General features: G+C 40.8%; 2 protein-coding genes across 2 annotated transcripts in view; both read left to right on the top strand.

Moving 5' to 3' along the window:
• Positions 1-10,830, top strand: part of ALG14 (ALG14 UDP-N-acetylglucosaminyltransferase subunit) — a gene marked incomplete at both ends in the record, with an annotated part of 82,683 nt that extends 71,853 nt beyond the window's left edge. The window contains one exon of the mRNA XM_084242665.1: positions 10,600-10,830. Within this exon, the coding sequence (XP_084098791.1) occupies positions 10,600-10,830 (231 nt within the window). The remainder of the gene's footprint in view (positions 1-10,599) is intronic.
• Positions 10,831-14,719: 3,889 nt separating this feature from the next.
• LOC311177076 (small nuclear ribonucleoprotein E-like) lies at positions 14,720-14,998 on the top strand (the record flags this gene model as incomplete). Its single annotated transcript, XM_084242830.1, has 1 exon — positions 14,720-14,998. One exon carries the CDS (start codon positions 14,720-14,722, stop codon positions 14,996-14,998), a length of 279 nt encoding a protein of 92 aa, XP_084098956.1.
• Positions 14,999-17,334: the final 2,336 nt, after the last annotated feature.

Here is a 17,334-nt window from a genome sequence, read left to right as displayed (position 1 = left end):
AAATTGAATTAAAGAATCCTAGAAGCTGCATCTAGCTCTAGCAATCTGTATTTTGGGGGGAGCCATTTAGTACAGAGGTGGGAAAAAGAAAAGGAAAAAGTACTGGGTTATTAGGATTCAGAGACCTTCATGAAAACATTTCAGAGGATTGAAAATACAATGAAAACAAAACAAAACAAAAAACCCGACCAAGAAGGCAGGAAATCGTCACCTTGACCATTTGGTCCAGAGAACAGGAAAACTGAAAGATTTAATTTCCTCAACTAAAAGTCAAAGCAGCCAGGAAGATTAGGAAAACAATCCTGGGTTGGCCTCACCATGATCTTTGACCATGATGCAGTGCAGGCTTGGCTTTACTATTCAGGCAAAAAAAAAAAAAAAAAGGGAGGGGGGATTTCCTCAAGTTTTAATTTTATCAAAGTATTTTTTAAGAAGAGACATCAGGGCAAGGGAATGAAGAGCCAACCCATTGTGGGCACTGGCATCCTCTGAGTTCTTTTGCTTATTCTGTGCTAGTAGTCAGAGGAGCAGCTCTCAACAAGTATGAAGTGCCCCAGCTGGGGACACCTTTGGGTCTGTGGCAGCTTGGAGCTGCAGTGGGAAGTCCCTGAGCTGTGGAAGAGACTTTGGAGTCTGATGTCATGGGTCTGTGCCACCTATGTTGGGAACACCCCTGTAGCTCAGACCAAACCCAACAAATCAGGATGTGCATATAAAGTTGGGAAATCTGTTTCCCCTACAAGGACACAGTAGGCATCTCTGGTTTTATTTATTTATTTTTTTAAGCTTTATTTATTCATTTATACAAGCACTAGGTACAGTCAGAAGCACGGGAGGGCGAGAGAATTCACCAGAGTCAGAGCGGAAAGCAGAGTAGGCAGACTGATGAAGTACACTGCTGAGGGGAGCAGCGGGCGGCAGGAGAGGTCTGCGCGCCATGTGGGACCCTCACCCGGGTGGCCGGGGATCGAACTGGCGCTGCAGCGGCTGCAGGCAGCTTCACAACCCAGCGCTCAACCGCTGCGCCACCAGGGAGGCCCACCTCTGGTTTTAAAATGAAAAGGCCGGTCCTCCCCAGTGGCGCAGAAGTTGAACACTGAGCTGCATAGCTGCCCGCAGCCTCTGCAGCACCATTTCGATACCTGGCTGCTTGCGAGGATCCCACATGGTGCACAGACCTCTCCTGCGGAGTCCGCTGCTCCCCTCAGCAGTGTACTTCATCAGTCTTCCTGTTCTGTTCCCCGCTCTGGCTCTGGTGAATTCTCTCACCCTCCCATGCTTCTGACTGTACTCAGTGCTTGTATAAATAAATAAATAAATAAATCTTTTAAAAAATAAATAAAATGAAAAGGCCAGACTTACCTCTCGTGTCATCAGGCTTATATACCTTGTGATGGTCACTGACTTTCAAGGCCCATTGGCCATAGGCTAAGAAGTACACTACAGGGACACTGTCCATCCAGAGCAGGGAAGTTCAGGATCCTTCAGTCATCCTCCATGTATGAAAATCCAGAAAATACCACTTCTGATAATCAGGCTCCTCCTATCATTTTTTTTTTTTTTAAACATCAGCATCACTTGAAGAGGATCTGGCAAGGCTCAAAATATGGCTAGAAGGCAAAGAGAACAAAATGGATGTTTAGCTACTCTTAAAATGTACCCTCCGAAGAGAGGAATAATGATGTCAGGTCATATTATGTTACCCTAACTGGCAGAGTAAACAACAAATACAGTAAGTACTCTTAAGAGTTTGAAAAATACCACAGTATACGGCTTTAATTTGGGGTGAATTCTATTAATAGCTCTCACTGAATTTTTACCTTGGGCCAAGCCCTATGTTATATGTGTCGCACATATTTCTTATTTAACCTCCACAGCGACAGTTTCCCCCATGTTAACATTTGTTTCTGGTTGTATTACCATTCCCCATCCCTAATTTTCTCTACTGAACCCCCCCTACAAAATTCTATAAAGAATACAAATAAGGGCCTCCCTGGTGGCGCAGGCAGTTGAGCACATTGCTGTGAAGCTGTCCACCGCCTCTGCAGTGCCGGTTCGATCCCCACTGGCCTTGGAGCAACCCACATGGTGAGCAGACCTCTCCTGTCTCGTCCGCTGCTCCCCTCAGCATTGTATTTCGTCAGTCTGCCTGTTCTGTTCCCAGCTCTGTCTCTAGTGAGTCCTCTCACCCTCCCGCGCATCTGGACTGTACCCCGGCTCTTGTATAAATAAAAAATAAATCTTTTTAAAAAAAGAAAGAATACAGATAAGCCACCTTCCAAAAGGACCATCAGAAGCAGTTTCATCTTACCCTGCATCTTTGTTTACCTTGTTTACAAGAAGTTCAAATCCCTGATACACAGTTTGAGCTGTATGTATCAGCTGTGTTCAGTTATAATCTGTCGTAAGCTCCCACCCTCTCTAACCCCACAAACTCTTTCATTGGCCCTTGGTAACTCATAGTTTGTCTACAAAATCTACATCATCCTTTATCCTGCCTCTTTCTCTAAGTGATATATGTTTTTCCCCTAATCCTGTACCACTTCATCCAATATATACTCACAAATCACCTCCTTCCACATCTTCTTTAACCTCCATTTCTCCCCACTCCTTTTTTCTGCCGTGTATTATGTATTCATATGTGTAGCTTGTTTTCTGCTTACCTACTGGAGTATACACTTTTCAAGGGTGGAAATTTTTATTCACTAATATATCCATAATGCCCAGAACAGTACGTGGCATATCATCCTTTCTCAAACATTTATTGAATGAGTGAATTCATGAACGAGGTAAGAAAGACATGAAATGGAAAAGTAAGTTGACGCTGATCACATTGCTTTTAATCAGCCAATCCAGGTCTGTGTGATTGCAAAACCCTGTCACCTAAGCACCATGTTATTCAGCCTCAGTGGCTTATGTGAATGCAGAATGAGCAAGACTATTCTGGCCAAACTCGAGTAATCCATAGTGGAATGTCAGTATAGGAATGTCAGTATAGAGAATTTATCAGAATTTTGGCAGAATCTTAAAGGATCATAGTTTGCAGTGCTTCTCAGTTATTTATTTAATTGTACAGTTATCAAAGAGGTTAATTACTTGTGGTATGGTTTAAAAAGATAAAAGCTATGCCAGGGTAAAGAGAAGTAAGGGAAGTGGACTAGATGAATTTAGTTTCACCAAACAGACTCTGAGAAAAGGATTGGAGTGTAAAGGATTTATTTGTAAAGTCAGCTGGACTGTGGTATGTTCATACAGTGAAGCAACTGGTTGGTGCCTATCAAGAAACTTGCGATGAAAGTTAATGTAATTGGAAAAGTGGAGCTTAAAATGCATATGTACACAATGATGACAACTTTAAACTCTGGGGTGTGCTAACAATAGACGAGATCTTGATGCTCATCATTGGTGATTCAAGTGTTAGGATTTATGTGGTTATTTCATGTTGGTCTTGATATTTGCATGTTTCTGTTTAACTGTTACTACTTGGATGACTAAATACACAATGATCGATTTATTAAAGAAGATGGATGATTAAATATATAAATAAAAAAGAAGAAATATAGTGTACCAGAATGTGAGCCAGGCGAATGTGTCATCCCATCTGCCGCACATCCTCTTCCTTCCTGTTGTCTGTCTCCACTGATCACGGGCACCCAGCACTGCCTGTCATCCGACCCTCTGCCTGTAACCCCTGCATGTTGTGGGCCACCAACCCTCCAACTGCCTTTGCCCCCTGATTACTCTCAGATGCTTCTCTCTCCAGTTTTCTGAGGCTTTTCCCCTCTGCTCTTGCGCTCCTCCTCCTGGCTGAGGCCGTCTGCGTTATCCCTTCCATATGCTGGAGCACTCACCCGGCTCTTTTGGCTGCGTAGTCCTGATCCGTGTTTCACTTTGTCTGCTTCCTGCCCAGTGCTCCTAGCCCTGCCTGCGGAAATCCTATGACTGTTCTGACGTCATCCATTCCTTTCTAACTCTGCACTTACTGCTCTCAAAGTCTTTATTCTTCCCATACCAGGCAGGGTTCTTGGTAACAAACCATAGAAATCCACTCTGCTGGCTGAAACAGTAAAAGAATTTAATGAAAGGCTGTTGAGAGCTCTCAGGACTACCAGGAAAGCTAATGAAGAAGGATTAGAAAACACAGACAAAGGGAGAGCTGAGCACTAGAATCATCGCCAAAATTCCATGGTCACAGAACTGGGGGGAGTGGGGGGTCGCTGCTGCTACTGCTGCAGCACAGTGCACCCTGCAGCCGCTGGTGCTGGATGCTGGACTCTGCCAATGGTGCATTTGCCACCAGGATAGGTTTTCCTCTGGCCTTGCTTCTTTGTACCACTAGCTGCTGGTCAGATCTAGACAGAGACCCTGGCTGGCACCTTGCCCATATGCAGCTGCAAAGTGGTCCGGACAGGAGTGTCTCCCTTCTGCCATGAGATGGGCTCTGGCTCCTGCCACAATTCACACAGTTGGGAAATGGCTCACACAGAGTCCAGGTGAGAACCAAAAAACAAAAGGCCACATGGCCCGACCCCATCCATGGCCATTATTTTATTTAACTTTCTACAACTTCCTTTAGTCCTTGAAGCTGTTGCTTCTAACCCCTCACTCAGCAAGAACTCTGGAACATAGCTCAAGGCAAAGTTAAAACCTTACAGATTTATATACAAAGATGTTCACAGCAGCATGAGATAGCAACAACAACAAAAAAAATTCTGACAGTAATGGAAAGTTAGATGAACTATGAGATATCTTCAGGATTAACAGCAGTTATTAAAAATAATGGGTTTTTAAACGCTTTCACAAAATACAATGTGCGTATGAAGACACTGGAAGAGAGTACACCACAGTGTTAACTGGTAGATAGGATTAGAACGCCTCTTCTCGGGCCTCCCTGGTTGCGCAAGGGGTTGGGACGCAACCTATGAAGCTGTCCGCAGCCACTGCAGCATAAGTTCGATTCCCCAGCGGGCCAGGGAGATGACCCACATGACACAGCAGACCTCTCCTGCCTCGCCTGCTGCTCCCCTCAGCAGTGTATTTCATCAGTCTGCCTGTTCTGTTCCCCGCTCTGTCTCTGATGAATCCTCTCACCCCCCACATCTCTGGCCTGTACCCCAGGTCTTGTATGCATAAATAAATAAATCTTAAAAAAAAAAAAAAAGAATGCCCCTTCTCTTCGTTAGGGCTTTTCTGTAGTTTTGACATTGAGCTGAAGAGTTAATGTTTAAAATAAAATCCAATGAAAACAAACATCAGTGCCATTTTTATCCTTTGTCTTGCTCTCAGAAAGGACAGTTTTTCCCAAGCTAACCTCAAACTTAGTTCTCTAACTGCTACATTTTTCTCTGGTGTTGAAAGAACTCATCCTGTCCCATATAATAGTTCCTCCTTCGCCACCTGTTTGTTCCCACTGACCTCTGTATTCACATATTATTCAATTCTGTAAACCCTTTTTTCCCCAGCCCTGCTTATTAGCTCAGCCGACTCCTGCTTGAGCTCCTCTCTCCCACGTGCTCACTCCTCTCTGTATTTATCCCAAAATATCTCTGAAATAGTCCTCTCTGAGGCTGCCATTACTTTTCTCTTAGACAAATCTAAAGCTCTCTTTTCAACCTCTACCCTTGTAGCACTGATGGCTGCACGAAACTATTGATTGTTTCATCTTGTTGACACACTTCTAACATAGGCTTGGTCTGGTAGATGGGATTTTTCTTATTTCTCTAAAATAAGAGGGTGTGTTTTTCAGTACCTTAACTGACTTCGCTTGCTGCTAATCCTTGCAATCAAGTTATTCTTCCTGTGTCTCCTGCTCCTGCACCTCAGTGTTTGCTCCCTTCCTAATCATCCGGCTTACCATCTGCATAGTGGCGCCTGAAATGAAAGCATTGATTTTGGCAGACCTTTGCCCTCCATGTGGGCTGCCGGCCTGCACCAGCTCAGCTTCCACAGCTGGCCCCAGTTCTCCAGCTTCATGGCCTAGAAGCTCAATCAGACCCCTACGCTGTGCTCCCCTGTTCATGAATCCTCTTTAGTCACTGCTTTCACCAGCAAGACACTATCCAAATATCTAATTTTCAGCCAGTGCCTCAGACTCGGACTCTGCTTCTCTGCCCGTCTCCTGGATTGCAGCCTCACTGGGCTCTCCAACTGGCTTGCAGCCTCACCTGCACATGGACTCCTGTATCCCCCTCAACTTCATGGCTGAAGTCTCTGACCTTTAACCAACCCAAGAACTCCAAGGTGTTGGCCTATATTCTGTGTATGGCATTCTTACTAGACTAGGAGTTGAGACTACCCAAAGTTAAATATGTCTTTTCATATGTCATTTCATAAATGTCTTTTCATATGTCATATCACATGCTGATATGATGTTTCAGCCAATAGCACTTGCCCTGTGGTGACACAAATGCACAGAATAACAATCCTCTTCTAAGTTTTCTTGATCCTTGACTTGACTCATCTACCCTCATGACTTCATATTTATACTACCACCGACCTCTTTCTGCTTTCTAGACCCTTACTTTAGTTTATCTCTTGAATTTCCTACTCTCAGAGTTTATTTATTGATTTGTTATTTCTTCCAGCAGGCACATATTAAATACCTACCAGTTGGCACTGCAGATGGTCAGAGGCTAGTCAGGGAGTTAGACAAAATAAAAAGCTGTTCCAGTTAGATGCATGTTAATGCTAGTGACAGAAGTCCTGATTCAAACTGGCTTAAGTGAAAATGGAATGTATTCACTCATATACCTGGCAAGTCTCGGAGCAGATCTGGTTTCCTTCAGGCACAGCTGGATTCGTGGATCTTAAATGCTACCTTTGGGATCTGCCCTGTCTTCCTCTTTCAGCTGCGCTCTGCTCCATGTTGGGATGGCTTCATTCTCAAGGGCTCTAAGATATGACAAGACAGATGTTAACAGTGCCAGGTCCATATCCTCTGAGATTCCGACACAGTAGAAAAAGAGCAGCCCCTCTCAGCCCTAACAAAAGTTCCACTATGTCTTGTGGTTTCTCACTGGATTATGTGCTCTTCCCTGAACAAAGACCTGTGCCAGGGAATTTGATGCTGTGATTGGCCAGTCTAGAATTGTATCTCCTCTTCTTATAGCTGGGGATAGAGTCAGCTCTACTCCAGCCCTTAAATTGACAACAAGCGACACGAAAGTTCCCCTTAGGAAAAAGTGGCAGGTTTGGGATGGTAAAAAATGGCAATAATTTTAAAAGCTCTCAGTGACAGTCATTATGGCAGCCAAGTCCCTGGGTGTTTCTGATAAGCGTGTTTAGATAGTTACAAACAGGGTCAAGTCTGACAAAGGAAGCATTTGACTATATACAATAGACAAAAGATTCCCTCCTCCCTTACCTCCTCATTCCTTTCTGTCAGCAAAATTTAGTGAGTGCCTATTTTGTTCCAGGTACAGAGCATAGAGTATACTAGAAGCTGGCCCTGCCCAGAAGACAAGGTAGTGAGGAAGAGGGATCAGGGTCATGGACCCATGCTGCTCGAGATTTTCTATTTTAAGGGATAGAGATGGGAAGAATGCTTTAACCATTATTTTTACAAAGTTGAAAAGACAACTCCAAGTATTATATGTATGTCATCTTTGCCCAGATCACCTCAATATATTCTGTTTTGTTCAGTGCTTGGAATAAGTCTCTCTGGTATGCCTCCTTAAGTAGTGGAAGCGCCATAATCCACAGTTTTTAAATGTTTTGCCAAGCCTGCTATAAAAGTCAGGGTTAATAAAACCTATGCTTAATTAAAATTGGATTTTCTGAGCCTGATTTTTCCTTGAGATTAGTTTGCTTTTTTTTTAATATTTGGTTTATGGTTTTATTGTGCCTATGACTTTCTGTAGTAAGACGCCTCAAGATATAGAAATACAACAGAGATAATAAACAAATTTCCTTTAATTTCTACTTTTACCTTAACAGTCTCTGCTTCTAGTCTGTGTCAGGTTAATGTATCTCCCACCAATGCCCTGTCATCTCCCCTTCTGTAGACGGCCATCTCCAGCAGTATACTCACAGCTTACAGAGAGAGGACCGACCACATATTGAAATGAAGACATGGGCTTAGACATTTTTGTAAAGGCAATAAATGTGAAAATATTTTTGTGACATTCAAGATCCAAGAAGTAAGCAACACGTTCTTTTTAAGCTGTGGGTTATGTTTTGTTCTGTACTAGAGAAAAACAGATTGAGAACAACAACACAAATAATCCAGTTTTGGGGAATACATTAATACAGTGGTTTTCAGCTGGAGACATTGGGCAATGTCTGGAGATTGTCTTGTCTCTTGCAATCTTGTGGCAGCAGGGGATGCCACTGAACATGCTGGAGGACAAAGGACAGGCCCCAAAATGAAAAGCTGTCTGGTCCAAAATGTAAATGCCACTCTTGAGAACCCTTGCATTCATAGGATTTTTAGAATTCTGAACTCTGAAAGGATTCAGAGCGAGCTTGTAATTTAGGCTGATGACAAAACTAGAGGCAATTTAGTCATTGAATTATATAATCCTGGAGCTAAAAGGCAAAGTCATTTAGTCCAGTCTCCGGGTTTTCTGCGTTGGTAATAGTCACAGGAAAAAAGTGACCGGAAGTCACAGAACACCTCCACCTCCTAAACCTGGGATTGAGCCCCCTTGCTTTCTCTGTACTGTTTCCTATTCTGCAAAAAAGAGTTAATAAAACTTGTGAAAAAGAGATAATAAAACTCCGATGATTACTGTGAGAATTAATTAAAATAGTAGATGAGAAATAGTTGGTACCATATCTGTCCTCGCTGTTAATAAATGGTGGTGAGGGCCGAAATGGTGATGATTGTGGCTGTTGTTGCCTGTGGTCACTGAGCTAATTCCCAGGTTGTTTACCCCTCTGCTGACTCTCAGTCCCATTGTCTTTCTACTACCCTGTGTTGAGAATCTGTGAAGAAAGGTTATAAGGGCAACTCAAGGGAGATTAAAGAAGAACATCTGGAGAGCAGCTTAAAAGTGGTAATGCAAGACAAAGTTTGAACAAATGTTTTCCACAAAAGGCAGGGAGTTAGAATTGTAGGTAGGAGTTTTAAGCCAGATACAAAAGAGACTGACTCCTTCCTGAAACAGACTACTTTCTCTCTTCCCAAAGTTCTATGGGTGATGTGCCAGGTGATCTCACCTCCAGGATGGACAGAGCCTGCATTCACATGAGTATTATTGGACCCTAAGAGACTTGACTTTGAAATATCGGAATGGTGAACAGTATATCTGGGGACTCTTTCAACTTTTAAGCTTTTGTGATGTTTAATACATTTATGGCCGTTGTGCTGGAAAAATCACATGACGTTGTAGATCATGCCCAGTAGACATGTAGACAGCCACGAATCTCCTATATTATGATTTATGGAGTAAAAAGTACTTCATTAGGTTAAACTAATTCAGGCGACATGAGCATGTGATTAAGATGTTGTCTAAAATGCCTTTTCCCTGTGAAAATACTAATAAATTATCTTACCAACAATTCTGTGAAATAGGTTTGGTTTCATTTTCTTAAAAGACTTAAAAAAATCCTTTTTGGTTGTTGTGTGAGTTGAATTTTTATTTCTCTTGTTAGGTTCACCAACTAAATTATTTTTTTGTTTTTTCTTAGCTGAAACATAATTAACCTATAACATGTGTAAGTCTGAGATATACAAGGTGTTGGGCTTGATGTGTTTGTATATTGCAATATGATTACTACAGTAACATTAGCTAACACCTTTATCATAGCACATTATTATTTTTTTTTTGTGCAAAGAATAAGATCTAGTCTCTTAGCAACATTGAAGTTTACAATACAGTTTTGTTGGTTTAATGGCTGTACAGTGTATTAGTGCTCCAGTAACTACCTACTCATTGCAAGTTTGTCCCTTCAAACAGCATCTCCTCAATTCCCCCACCCCCGATCAAATAAATTGTTTTTAACCAATGACTTTCTATAAAAATTAGCAGAATTCAAAAGCATGAACACTCTGGGTTATAAGCTTAAGTTAAATTCTCTTGAAAGAAAATCTCATTCATTTAATAGCCTTCTCTCATCTACCCGACTTATTGGCTTGAACTACTAAAATTATTCTACATAATTAGTATTTTAAAGTCATTTTCTCCTGCATTTTAACATGCTGGTGCTCCAGCTAGTGTAAAGATTATTTTTAAAAATCAATGAGAACAAGTTTGTACCTGTGAAAACAGTGAATCATAAGTGATTTTGTTTGTTTCCTATTTATATGTGTGATATTTGAAATGCACAAAGCAGTTGGAGAAGAACAGCAGCAGCTGGAGAGCACTCAGGGCCAATCTAGACCCCTCCTGTAGGACACGCAGAGGCCACAAGGGCGGAGAGGTTAAGTGATTTGCCCCAGTCTCACACGGGTTGGTAGCTGGAGAACCAACAACCAACCACACAGCCCTGCCTGGCCCTATGTGTGTGCTCGTTAATTGCTGGATCTTGACAAGGAACAATTTAAGTTTTGGAATAATTCAAAATCTTCTCTAAAGTTTGACTGTTTTCAATTTTAAATGATTCATTTACATTAGTATTCTGTATTTTAACTTGACCTTCAACTTTTTTTTTTTTAAGGTATTGTGTAACGGACCAGGAACATGTGTTCCTATCTGTATCTCTGCTCTTCTCCTTGGGATACTCGGAATAAAGAAAGTGATCATTGTCTATGTCGAAAGCATTTGCCGAGTAGAAAATTTATCCCTGTCTGGAAAGATTCTATTTCACCTCTCCGATTACTTCGTTGTTCAGTGGCCAACACTTAAGGAGAAATATCCCAAATCTGTGTACCTTGGGAGACTTGTCTGACAAATGACAACTTGTAGTCAACAATATTATAATAGGCCGGGGATGGGCCTATTATACATGTTTATTGTGTAAAGACTTTTGAACGTCCTGAGAAATTTTGGTGGTCAAAAGTAAAAAATGTGTAAATAATTCAGTGAAGAAAAAGGTTGCTCTTATAAAACAGGCACTAATAAACTTTTAAGTATTTGTGTCTCTGTGCACCAACTTTCTTTTCTATATAAAAGTATCTATCACTCCCTCATCTTATCTTCTGACTTGTTTTAGTGATGTGTTTTCTAGAACCACAAATAGAATTTGTATGGCTAATAACATTTCCTATTCAACAGCTTATTTTTTTTTCCAAAGCATTCTTCATTGTCAAAAGGAAAGAAAAAGAAAGGGATTTCTTAGTTTTTGTTCAGCTACAACAGGCTTTATTTCCTGTATGGCAGCAGTGAAGTCCCTGGTGAATCCAGACAGTTTGCACTCCACAGAATTCTAGAACCATAAACATAAACCATTATTTTTATTTTGCTCTTCAGTCTTACTTTGTGAGTAGTTGACCTCAATCCAGAATACCTTTTAAAAAACTGTTGTTTAAAAAAAAAAAAAAAACTGTTGTTTAATTGTTCAAATTAAAAGGTGACCATTGTCATAGTAATAAAGATAGATTTTGTTTATCTGGAATCCAAAGTCTCAAAATGCTTTTTTAAATGTTTTAGTAAATTCATGTTTGTAGTTCTTTGATATTTTGAGATGTTTAGGCTCAACAGAGTAAATACTTACTAATCATTCATATAGTGCTTGCTATATGGCAGGTGTTTCAAAATGCTTTTCAAATGTTTATTTAATCCTAAAAACAGCTCAATGATGTGAGGACTCTTCTTACCCCTATTTAAAAATGGTATGTCCAGAATCACATGACTAGTAAGTGGCAAAGCCTGGATTGAGAGCAAAGCCTGTTTTGTGGGTATGTGCCTGTACAGTCACAGGGGACCCGACACTGAGCAGGGTCCTTCCTGCTTTTGGTTCAGTATTCAGCTGTCATTTTATTGAATTTCTTAAATGATTTGAGCAGGGGACCCATATTTCATTCTGCTTCAGATCCCACAAAGTATTTAGCTGGTCCTGATTGAGAATCTGTGTTCCTGATGATGCCATGTCAAGTACAACAGAATTATAAGCCTTAAAGAAAGCCCACCCAGGTAACTCCTCAATAAATAAAATAAAATTCCAGGGGAATTCCATCCCCCGGCCCCTTAAGCTCTGCTCCTTTTACAAGGCAGCACATAATGAGAAGGCCTGTGGTAGTATTTAAGTTTCCTTCTTTTTCTCTTAACCTTTTCTTTATAAATATGATATAAATCTGGTAGAAAAATTCTAAAAAATTAATGAAGAGATTGACTTTGAGTGAGAAAACCCTGCTCACCTGAGACAATGTAAAATTTAAATGCCAAGACTGATCCAGCCTTTCTTATCCTCTTGAAACATTTCTTTCTCTGGATAAAGTGAGTCCATCTATCCTTGGGACATTTTCCTAGGTTTTCGGCTGAAGAAACACATGGCATGAGCCTCTCAGAACAGTGAAAATACTTCACCATGTGGATTCATGACCATGAGACAGCCAAGCAGTAGTTCACTGTGTTTTGACTCTAATTCTCAAAGCTCAGGCGCTGACTCAGTATTCGCTGACGTAAAGGCCTTGTGTTTGTATCACAGCATGTTTGTGTGGTTCAACCAGGAGCTGAGATGAAATAAGCCTCTGCTACCTAAAGAGGAAGTGGGGGGTGTGTGAGAGAGAGGGGGGGGGGAGAGAGAGTCTTTAAGGGAGGACAGCACAAGCCTTTTATTCCCCTTTGAACTTTTTCTTTGCTGCACTTTGTTCCTCAGTAGCACTAGGTAAATAGTTGAGTGAAACTGGACTGCATTCAGTTCTGTTAATGCCTATCTGTGCTCTAGGGCAGCTTTGCAGGTGGGGGAAGTGGCTGACTCTATTCAGTAATGCGCTACAGAAGTTCTAGTAGGCCCAGGTTTACAATGCTTAAGCCAGGGGGAGTTATAGAAAAGATGCTATTATTTTTTTTTTGCAGAAACATATGTCCCACGTGTTTTGCAGAGCCTTAATCTAGACGGTGGTTAACCTAGAATGTCAGAGAAAGAATCTATATGTGCTATATCAATACAAGTTTAGAAATATCTTCCTGGTTCAGGCTGCTATGCTCACATGGAGAGTCAGACTGGGGCACAAATTATCATGCTTTCTCGCTCAATTCCCATTCATTTGCTAAACAAGTGCGTGTTCTGCTGTGTTATTATTATGACTGATTCACATTCTCAAAGTCACTCTAGGGAAGGTACTGGTTTGAGTTTATAGCTGGTTTAGGGGGATGGTTTCCCTGACGAGCATTGCTGTGACATAGGGTAGAAGGGGCTCCAGTCTCAGCTCTGAGGCTCAGTAGCTAGCTTGTCCTTTCCAGTTTCCCTTAAAGCCCTCTGGAATGCCACTTGAAGAGTTTGTTCAAAAAGAAGAATTCTTGCCAATGAGATCATGAACATATTCATATTTCAAATATACAAAAATTATGTTTCCAGTTATTAGTTTGCTTACTTTTGCATATCAAAATAGAGGCATAAGGATATATGCAAAATAATAGGAGAAAATAAAGCCAAGAAATAAAAAAAAAGAAGAATTCACTGCATCAGCCTTTAAATAAGGGGGAAATTGCACATCCTGCCTACACCTACTTCCCTGGAAGATTTTTATCTACAGCCCAGCCATCCTAAAGGGTCTCAGCAGCTTGCCAAGTCAGAAAGTAAATGTTACGGATAGGACATCCAAAAGTCATCGCAGGAAGCTTTAGCCTGGAACGGAGAGTGCTATAAAACACTGTCAACAAGAGAATGTTGTACAGTTTTAAGTTGAATAGCAAAAGGTCCTTGCTAAAAGGGCACACTTCCCTTATAAAAGCAACTTGAAACACATGGTGTATTTGGCCTTCTAATACAGGTTATAGAATCAGGAAATGTGATATCCCTTACTGTTGAGTTCCTTTTGAAAACCCCCGTCTCACCAAAAGGAGTTTGATAGCAATGTGTTAAGCATCTTTTATGGGTAATAAGCACATCATTGAACAGAGAACCGACTGGTGATTATCTGGTCAGGGCCTGGGGGGCAAGTGAAATGGGTAAAGGGGTGTACTTATGTGATGGTGAAGGGAACTAGACTCTTGTTGGTAATCATGATGTAGTTTATATAGTACCAAATTGCAGTGTGGTATACCAGCAATTATACAGTGTTATAATCTATTGCTACCTCAATAGAAAATTATTTTAAAAATATAACATCATCATGAGTGCTAAAGATAGTCCTCCTGCAGCCTAGGTTTTGGGACTTTATGGAATTTTGTGCCTATGGTTTCAGCCCTGATACACAATGTGCATATGCTTAGATTTTCTTGTCTGCCCTGAACTTTCTTCTGTTCAGGATCCTCACCCAAGCTCTCTAAAAATGAACTGTCTATAGTTGTGTTCTTGTTACTAACTCACTGTAAACATATATTTGTCATAAAGCCTTCTTTCCCTCCAGAATACTAGCCTCTGTCATAGCTCTCAAACAACAAATTTTGGAATAGATTTTGGTTTTTTATTCTTTCTTTTATCCACGTATAATTGGTTGCATATACATATATATATGTATATGTATATGTGTGTGTGTATATATATATCCAGAATTATTCCTCGTTCTCTCATCCTCTCCTTGTCATCTGAATGCACTCATTGATTTTGCCTTGGAACTAGCCCATATACACCCTTTCCTCTTCAGTCTGTGGTCCTAGCCTAAGCTAACACTTCATGAATGTCTTGTTTTTAAAGATTTATTTATGTAGTGTGGTCTTTGTGAGCTTCCACCATGGTGTACCGTGGCCAGGGTCAGAAAGTGCAGAAGGTGATGGTGCAGCCCATCAACCTCATCTTCAGATACTTGCAAAATCAATCTCGGATTCAGGTGTGGCTTTATGAGCAAGTGAATATGCGGATAGAGGGCTGTATCATTGGCTGTGATGAGTATATGAACCTCGTATTAGATGATGCAGAAGAGATTAATTCTAAAACAAAGTCAAGAAAACAACTGGGTCGGATCATGCTGAAAGGTGATAACATTACTCTGCTCCAAAGTGTCTCCAACTAGAAAAGATCAATCAAGTGAGGGATGGTTGAGAAGATAATTCAGTTAGCTTTTTTTACCTGTTCTTTATTGGGACGATAGTTCTGAAGCATTTGTTCCTATTGTTTGGATAACCCTTATGTTATTACCAGATGGCAATAAATTCTGTGGAATTGTTTTTATTTAAAAAAAAAAGATTTATTTATGTATACAAGAACTGGGGTACAGGCCAGAGGTGAGAGGTGGGGGGGTGAGAGGATTCACCAGAGACAGAGTAGGAACAGAACAAGCAGACTGACTGAAATACACTGCTGAGGAGAGCAGCGGGCAAGTCAGGAGAGGTCTGCTGTGCCATGTGGGTAGCTCCCAGACCGGGGATCGAACTCATCCTGCAGTGGCTGTGGATTGCTTCATAGGTTGCGTCTTAACCCCTTATGCCACCAGGGAGGCCCCCTGAATGTCTTGTTTTATTAGCACATTTTTTGAGGAACTGAGGTATAGAGAATAATTTACCCAAGATTATATAACCTAAAATGACACAGCTGGCATTTGAACCGACACTCCAGCTGCAACCAGGCTTACATGAACATCTAGATATTTAAAAAAAAAAAAGTGTTAGAAAAGAAATAGTTTGCTAACCTCTGACATAGCCACCTATACCATAGGTAAGCACTGGCCTAATGATATATACTATCATATTGGAACACCTATGGAAAGAATAAATGAATGATTTTACTCATCATTTTTTGTTAGCCTTACTTTAGGATATATCCCGCATACTGCTTTGGTGACCTTGCTCCCCTCTCAGTCATATCTGTCACTGTTATGGACAAAATCTACATATTAATTAAATTGATAAATCTCTGTGCTTTAGGCTTCATCTGGGCTTACTTAGTTACTCGTCTAACATTTAGTTATACTTCATCTAGTCAGTGGTTTTCAACATTTTTATCTCAAAACCTCATCATGCTCTTAAAAATTCTTGAGGAGGGCCTCCCTGGGGGCGCAAGGGGTTAAGCACAGCACTATGAAGCTATCGGAAGCCTCTGTAGTGCGAGTTTGGTCCCTGGCCAGCCAGGGAGCAACCCACATGGCACAGCAGAACTCTACTGACTCGCCCGCTGCTCCCCTCAGCAGTGTATTTCAGTCAGCCTGCCTATTCTGTTCCCCACTCTGTTTCTGGTGAATCCTCTCACCCCCACACCTCTGGCCTGTACCCCAGTTCTTATATGCATAAATAAATAAATCTTTAAAAAAATTGTTGAGAAACCCAACAAACTTGTTTATATGTAAAGTTATTGTGAGTATTTTCCACATTAGAAGTTAAAGTTTTTGAACTCAAGAATATTCAAAGACCTATTTCATTAGCTATCAGACCAATGATATCATACATTAAGTAACACTAGGAAACTATAAAAATCATGAGAAATGAGAGGGGGAAAGTTATATAAAATTGAAATCCTTCTATGTTGTGAGAGTGTAGATTGGTTTAGCAGCTATGGAAAGCAGGTTAGCAGTCGCTAAAGAAGTTAAACATAAAAACATTACCATAGGACACAATTGTACTCCTAGGTATATACCCCAAAATATGTTCAGAGGATAACGTACACAAAAGTATTCATACCATTGTTATCCACAATAGCCGAAAGTGGAAACAGCCCAAATGTCGAACTAATGAATGGATTTTTTTTTTAATGTGGCATATCCATACAATGGAACACTATTTAGTCACAATGAAGGAATTATGTACAAATAAAATATGTGATGTACCTCAATATGGATGAATACACCTTGAAAACATGCTAAGCCAGTCACAAAAAAAAAACAAAAAACACTACATTTGCATTTAGAGGAAATGTCCAGAATAAGCAGATCCATAAACAGAAATAGATTTGCTAAAGGGTGAGTCAGAGGCATTCCAGAACCCCCAAACCTGCCCACTTTAAATAGGTTCTGCCATCCGCCACATCAAGACAATTCATACTCTAATGGGTAAGACCTTTAATGGAAAGGAACTTTAATACAATTAGTATGCAATAAAGACAAAGGAAGGGAAAGAATAGATAAAAAAGGTTCCAAATCAAGCATCTAAAATTACCCATTACTCGTGGGTAAATGCCCAATGAAACAGGGTTGGTCCAAAAGTTTGCCACACATCTAAAGCACTTTCTTGTGGGAACCCAGAGGAAAGAGGCGGAAATGGCCAGACAAGTCTGGAAAGAAAAGAGCAAAATCAAAATCAACACTGCCATGGTTAATCTCCCCACAGATCTTTCACCCATGTCTGTTTCAAGTGTCTCCTTCCATGTTCCTCAAGTTCATGGTACAAGTCCGAGGCTGAGAAGCAAGCTCAGCTTCAC

This window comes from Talpa europaea (assembly GCF_964194135.1).
Source record: "Talpa europaea genome assembly, chromosome: 9".
Taxonomy (NCBI): Eukaryota; Metazoa; Chordata; class Mammalia; order Eulipotyphla; family Talpidae; genus Talpa; species Talpa europaea.
Note: the sequence above shows the minus strand (reverse complement) of the source record. Positions and strands in the feature narration are given on the sequence as shown.